This window comes from Atta colombica, unplaced genomic scaffold, assembly GCF_001594045.1.
Source record: "Atta colombica isolate Treedump-2 unplaced genomic scaffold, Acol1.0 scaffold123, whole genome shotgun sequence".
Taxonomy (NCBI): domain Eukaryota; kingdom Metazoa; phylum Arthropoda; class Insecta; order Hymenoptera; family Formicidae; genus Atta; species Atta colombica.
This window is the reverse complement of record NW_017259210.1, coordinates 739,238-746,944: the sequence shown is the minus strand read 5'-3', so window position 1 is coordinate 746,944 and position 7,707 is coordinate 739,238. Positions and strand designations below refer to the sequence as shown.

At 31.5% G+C, this 7,707-nt stretch overlaps 1 protein-coding gene across 1 annotated transcript in view; it reads left to right on the top strand.

The window, feature by feature from the left end:
• LOC108694730 (acetylcholinesterase-like) overlaps positions 1-7,707 on the top strand; it is a 24,370-nt gene that overhangs the window by 11,519 nt on the left and 5,144 nt on the right. The window contains exons 5-7 of the mRNA XM_018204370.1: positions 1,370-2,005; positions 2,551-2,712; positions 3,419-3,594. Of these exons, the coding sequence (XP_018059859.1) occupies positions 1,370-2,005; positions 2,551-2,712; positions 3,419-3,594 (974 nt within the window). The remainder of the gene's footprint in view (positions 1-1,369; positions 2,006-2,550; positions 2,713-3,418; positions 3,595-7,707) is intronic.

Genomic DNA, 7,707 nt, shown 5'->3' with positions numbered 1-7,707 from the left:
ATATTTATATTTATATTTATCTGTATTTAAGATACATATGCATATAAAAATACAAGTTTTAATATCATTTTCGCTGCGTCGATAGAGAAATGACATAAATAAAAAACTAACATTTTTGAGAATAAAAAGAAATCGATCTAAAAAGTGATTAATATGTTATAGAAAAATGATAAATTTATCAATACATTTCTTATATAGAAGTCACAACTCACAATTCTAAAGGATGAAATTTACATGATCTGTGTACACGAAGAAAATTTTATATTTAAAATTATAATGTTGTAAAATTATAATGAATTAAAATAATTTTGTAGAAGCTGCGGACTATCATGACAATTATAAGTTTAAATGCTATAGTTATTTTTTTTTAAAACAATAATGCAACATAATTTTTACACTTTTTCATAGAAATTGTTTATTACAAAATCAAAAGTTGAATAAAAGTTAGTATTGTAAAGATAAGTAAAAAATATATATCTAGCAAATTTTGTTTACGTACCGTAGTAAAAATTAATTGTTTTCATGTTATATGAATATGGTTTAAGCACTAGCTTTTAACAAAAATTATTTTATTTATGTGATAAAAATTAGTATTACCGTAGTAAAAGTTATGTCGGAATCATGTTGTGATGGTCCATCAAAAATACAAGATATAACAAAGTGTAATTGAAAATTGTATTAAAACTTAATATAAAATTTTCTCCGTGTAGTGTTCGAATTTTGAAAACTTATTGTTAGTTTTAAAGAGTACATTATGATTTAACGTTTTGACTCCGCTAATCATAAAATTTTCTTCTTTTTTATATTAAATATACAGTACAGAATATTGAAAAGTGAATATAATGTAAATAATATTAAATTATTATTAATTATTATTAATTATATTATTATTAATTATTTTTAATATTATTAATCAAAAACAAGTATATATAGGAAATTATCAAACTAATAGAAGACTTCAACAGTTCTAATGAGATATTATCGGAGGTATCAAAGATAAAGTTTATAATAATGTTAAAGTTTATAATATGTGTATGAAAGGAAAGTGAAGTTATATTTACTATCTTAATTAAAACGTTCCCGTTCTGCAAAAAATAAAAAAAATGTTCTACTGAAAAATTACTAATTTTAAGTTGTATCATTTTTTTCTTAACGCAGCAATATTTCAATTTTTAATATTTATTCTCTAAATTTTGAAGTGGAATAAGTCACTCTAAAGAGTGACTTAATTTTCAATCTTTAAAGAGTAAAATCTTTTCACACTTTAGAGTGACAGTTCACTCTAAAAGTTTTAGAGAGTACATTAAAAGGTGGAGGAAATAAAAAAGTCTCTTTCATTAAAGGAAAGAACCTGCGATTCCTATTCCAGGCATTTGTTCAATCAAGCCATCATGCAATCGGGCTCAGCGACCGCGCCATGGGCGATAATCTCGCGTGACGAATCGATCGTGCGTGGCATCCGGCTGGCCGAAGCAGTGGGTTGCCCGCATGATCGCCACAATCTGCGTGAAGCGATCGACTGCTTGTTGACGAAGGATGCGGAGGAACTGGTGAAGAACGAGTGGGGCACCCTCGGAATATGCGAGTTCCCGTTCGTGCCGGTGATTGACGGCGCGTTCCTCGACGAGACTCCCCAACGTTCGCTCGCCACGACATCCTTCAAGAAGACCAACATCCTCATGGGTTCCAACACTGAGGAAGGCTTCTACTTCATCATCTATTATCTAACGGAGTTGTTTCGCATTGACGGTGCCGAGGACGTGAAGGTGACGCGCGATCAGTTCATCAGCGCCGTATCCGAGCTGAATCCCTACGTAAATCAAATTGGCCGTCACGCCATCATCTACGAGTACAGCGACTGGCTGCATCCAGAGGATCCGCACGCGAATCGCGACGCCCTTGATAAAATCGTCGGCGACTACCAGTTCACTTGCAATGTCAACGAATTTGCCGGCCGATACGCCGATACCGGCCACACTGTCTATATGTATTATTACAAGCACAGGTAAAGAAAGAAATCAATTTTTGAAATCTCGATATTGTTAAGGAAGTTCTCTGGCTCTCCTCTAAGGATTCGGAATGTACAATATTTTTACAAATTAATTAAAACAAAGGAGGGGGAGGGCTGTAGGAGTCGCGGTAAGAAATTATTATGCGCAGAAGTTTATAATAAGTCACATTTACTCAGTAATTTAAATCTTACGGCGTTCTATGTTGTAAGATTTAGATTTGACTTACTGAATAAAAATATGATAAATTTATAAAATTTAATCTCATAATTATTTAAAATTTATTCCCATTTTAATTTGTTTGAAGTATCCATACAATTTATATTATTATTTCAATATTGCCGAGATATTACTTGATTAGTTAATAATTTTCCATCAAATTGAAAAATAGTTTTTCTTCTTTTATGTGAAACTTAACTTTCAAGCTGTCACTTTTGAATTAGGGAGTAACATATTAAAAAAGAGAGGAAACAATTAACATAATAGATCCATTTATATTTCCTAAGTTATATAGGATTTAAAAAAAAGACGATTTGCACAGATCTAGGAACAATCCATGGCCGCGATGGACCGGAGTCATGCATGCCGATGAGATAAGCTACATCTTTGGGGAACCGCTGGACCCGTCCAAGGGCTACACGCACGAGGAGATACAGCTCTCGAAAAGAATGATGAGATACTGGGCGAACTTCGCAAAAACGGGGTAAGAGGCATGGTTAACCTTTTTTTTTATATGTACTATTATTTTCTCTAATTTAAAAAAAAATTGAGAAAATTGTACGTATTACATAAAAGGCTTTTTAGCGATTATATAATTTGGGAGACAATATACACATAAATAATTTCAGAAAATTATATTTTAATTTCAAATATAATTAAATATAAATATAAATATAAATATAATACACACGTTGTATATGTATATTTATGTTATAACTTTTAAAATAGAAAATGTTCTAGTATTCGCGACACAAAATATATCGATGTTCGCTTTTTTATTGATTTAGAAATGATAGAAATAAAATATGAATAAATAATTTTTGCTCGGAAAAATACGAATTAATTCATGCTCATCAACTATAAAAATATTTTTATATTTTATTTTTTCGCAAAAAAAATATTATTCTAACTTGAAAACAGAAATATTTATGTGACAAATATTTTTAAAATAATGAAGTTTTTATCTTTAATCTACTTAATCCTTCGTATACAATTTGGGTCTTTTTTTGGCGCATGCAAAATTTCATTAGAAATTAAAGAAGGACGGATTTGATTTAAATTAATTCGCTACCGTTAATCCGTATAAATTACTTTAAAAATACTTTTAAATCTCGTTACTTGAAGATATTTTGGTATCGCGTCGAGACGACGATATATTTAGACGATGTCTGATTTGTATGATCGGTCAGAGATCCGAACATCGACGAGAGCGGTGAGCTATCCCTGGCTTACTGGCCGTCGCACACCGCCGTCAATAAAGAGTACCTGACCTTGGACATCAACAGCACAGAGATCGGCAGCGGTCCCAGGGTGAGGCAGTGCACTTTCTGGAAAAAGTATCTGCCGCAGCTGCTCGGCGCCACGTGTAAGTATCCCATCGAGACCAGTTCTCTCTCCTCGCGTGATAGATGAACCGATCATCCTCGGAAAACAAGGCAACGCGATCAAACAATCGGTTCTTGAGAATCTAGAAACACACGATGCATTTAGGGTTGCTAGATTTAATATCAATATTTCCGGGATATGTCTGAGACAATAGTTGAAACATGGATTTATCGAAGTATTTGAGTTAAATCAGTTAATGTCAGTTAATATAGTTAGAGGCTCCACATAAATCATTTATGGTACACTGATGATTTTTTTGTGATAGCGTTTTAACGTATCTGCCAAAATAATAAATACAAATTTATGACTAATTAAAAATATATCTAAAAATATGATTCTTATAAACATTTTTAAATTAATTATAGACAGAAGCTGATATGACTCACTCAGGAATGCCTTAAAATTGAAAATTAAAAAAATCGAGAAAATATCAGGGAAATTGAAAACGATTATGAAAATCAAGAAAATTTTGCAAAATTTTCTGGAGAATTGAAATTCTTGGCTTTAAAGAAATTTAATATACGTACATTACCTATGCAGTTTTAGTATACAACTTAACAATTAAATCAAAGCAGTTAGTAACATTATAATTAGTATATAGTAACTTATATTGTTAAAATTGCTGTCAACAAAATATTTGATTTTCCCAATCAGAATGAAAATAAAAAAAATTTCAAAATATTATTGAAAACATCAAGAAAAATCAAATCAATGAAATTTTGTCTGGAAATCAGAGAAAAATTATGAATGGAAAAATTATTTACACTGAAAGAAAAAATTGGCTGAATAATTGGTTGCAGCAGCCAATTAAAAATGCTATGCCATATTTTACGTGCCATATTTATCTAATTTGCTGCAGCAGCCAATCTTTTTTTTCAGTGTAGGCTGAGGAATTTGTGACAACTCTATATAGTAATTTCAGAACACACAAGGCACTACAGTGCTGTAGACGCACTCATATGTGTGTGATATAATTTTGTATAAATCTTTAATATAATCTTTAATATAAGTGTTGAGATCAATGATTGCGATGGAAGAAATGGTCTAAAAATATGAGAGGAAATCTTGAAATTTCGTTAAAATTATCCACTTACGGGGCAGAAAACTTCAATTACTAAACTTTCGGGATTAACCAAAAAAATTCCGGGACTTCCCCAGAAATCCCGGTCACCTGGCAACCCTAGGTGCAATTAACATAATGTAATCGTCATGCGGTTGCGTAACAATTGCGTCTTCTGCGAACAGCAGCAATCATCTCCCAGACCGGATGATCAATGATTGCATAGGCGACGTTACACGCGAACGGAAACGAGGGTCACGATTCATCGAACCGCCGAGGTCCTCGACGCGTTACTTACCGCGCGAATTGTCTTGTGTGTGACACCTGTTGAGCGCCAAGTACGTTTGATTGTTCTCGCAACGGTCGGGGACCGACTCGGAGAGATCGTTCTCCGGCGTGAACAACTTCGGAACGAGCCTTTCATCTCTTCGCAAGGCTCTCTTGACATGCAGGGCCATATCGCAAAAGCTGTCATACATAAAATCTGACTATAATGAATAAAGTAAATTAAAAATACAATTTTCTTTGAGAGAAAAATAAGGGGAGAAAAAGGGAAAGCAAAGAAAATTCACCGAATGTGAAAGGCATCGCGATTTGATGATCATAAGACATCAATAAAACGTCGTATCTCAGTTCGTAGCTTGGAAGGAATGTGCTATTGTACGAGGCAATACTCCAACGCCGACACTCGAGTTTACATCATTTATTCAGAACTGCTATCAAGTGCGTTTCACCAAGTGTCCCACTTAGGGCCGGCGCGAGCGCGGCTTCGATGATGGGAGATCTCGCGAAAATGTCTTGTGAGATGTCCTATCCTTCGCGTAATTCTTTCTTTGCAGTTAACTGTAGTATTTTTTGCATTTTTTATATTGTAACAAAATTCTTATAATGAATATTTACAATTAAAATACTTCTAATGGAAAGCGAGATGATCCAAAGCATATATTAAGTTGTTCGCCATTATTCTTTATTATGAAAACGTGAAAAAAAGAAAGAAAATTCTAAATATTAATAAGTAAAGAAAAAAATCTTCAATACTGAATTTTTTAATTTGATTACTATAAAGAAATTTCATTAAATATAAAAAAAACGTGCGTCTACGATAAAGCTTAATTCTTCATTCTAAATTTTTTATTCTAAATTTTGCATTCTAAATTATGTTTCATTTTAATGAAAACGTGAAAAAGAAAGAAAATTCTAGATATTAATAATAAAGAAAAGATCTTTAATACTGAATTTGATTATTATAAATAAATTTCATTAAATATAAAAAAAATGTACAATAAATCTTAATTCTCCATAATATAATACTAAATTTTGCGTTTTAAATTTTGCATTCTAAATTATGTTTTATTGCTAAAAAAATGAAAAAGAAAGAAAATTCTAGATATTAATAAAGAAAAAAATCTTTAATACCGATTTTTAAAATTTTTTAAATTTGATTATTATAAATAAATTTTATTAAATATAAAAAAAACGTCTACAATAAATTTTAATTCTCCATAATATAATCCTAAATTTTGCGCGTGTAATTTCGATAAGAAATCACCAAAACACATATTAAGTTGTTCGCCATTATGCAATAGCTTCATTACAAAGCAGATGAAAACAGGATGCGGACTTTCAACGATAAGAATTCGTTCAAGTTTATTCGTGTTCATTTTCTTACACAAATCGAGAGCGTTATCGTCTCGGCGGATGCGAGTCCGTTAATAGACTTTCATTGTCGGCCGTATATGCACGGGTAAAGTTCGCGTTTGCGATAAGAGTCTGAAATTTGTAGTTGCTTGAACAACAACGTTGCTTTATATGATAATTACGATAAAACCCTCGGTCGCGGTAACGCACGCACGGCCGTCGAGATTAAACGACGTAGCGTGTCATCGCGGTCACGAAAGTACCAATGTTTTACACGATGATCGCTTTGTACAACGGTAGAACGCCTTAATAAACAGTTGTTACCATGAAAAACTACCCCTTTTTCCCTATACGCACGCGAGCGAACGAAAATATCGTTCTCGTTAAAGTAGGGAGAGAATTCTATCGTTTCCCGCCCTCCTTTTTCCTCCTTCATGATACGCCGTGATAGAAAGAGTGACGTAGGAAAGGTAAAGGGATGGTCGCGAGGTGAAAAAGGACTGCGATAACGAACTCTCGTAAATTTTATATAACTTGGAAATAAGCCGTGAGTTGCGTTCAGGGAGAATGGGAGGGAAAACATTAAATTTCCCGCATGAGAAATGTCGAGAGACGTCACACGATACTGTTAGCGTTAAATTTGCCATGTTAGAAGGATGATGGTATTTTATCGGCTTGCGAATGTGACGTTCAGTTTCGTATGTTAGTGCTATAAATGATTGTTACAAGCACAGTATATGATTATGTACTATGTATATATTTTTTACTATAGTATATATGTATACTTTATTTTTATTTGCATGTATATACATATAGTATATGTACATATTCTACAGTACATATTTTCTATATGTATACAGTGAGAGTGCAAAAAGTATTTGTGAAGGATCTTTTAAAAAAACCTTATTTTTAGAAAGCAAATATTAATTAGCTATTTATTAACAAGAAAGAATACAATTGTATATAGTACATATCTTATAGTACATATCTTATTTACTATAGAATATATAATTTTATTCTTTGTTAATAAATTGTTAATTATTTATACAGTGAAAAAGTGCAAAAAATATTTGTACAGAAAAACTTTTAAAAAAATCTTATTTTTATAAAGTAAATATTAATTAGTAATTTATTAACAAGAATGAAATAGATTGTATATTTCTCAAAATTGTTTTATCTAAAAAGATATGTAATAATTAAAATATATTACCTTAATAAAAATATATTACCTTAATAAACAAAAATGAAAAATTGTACTATTTGAACTCACAAAAGTATTCGTCGGAAAATTTAGCTCCATAAATAATTATTTTCGCAAAATTCTTTATTTATATTGAAATAAAATACACTGTTAATAAATTGCTAATTAATGTTTGTTTCTACAAATTTTTCTAC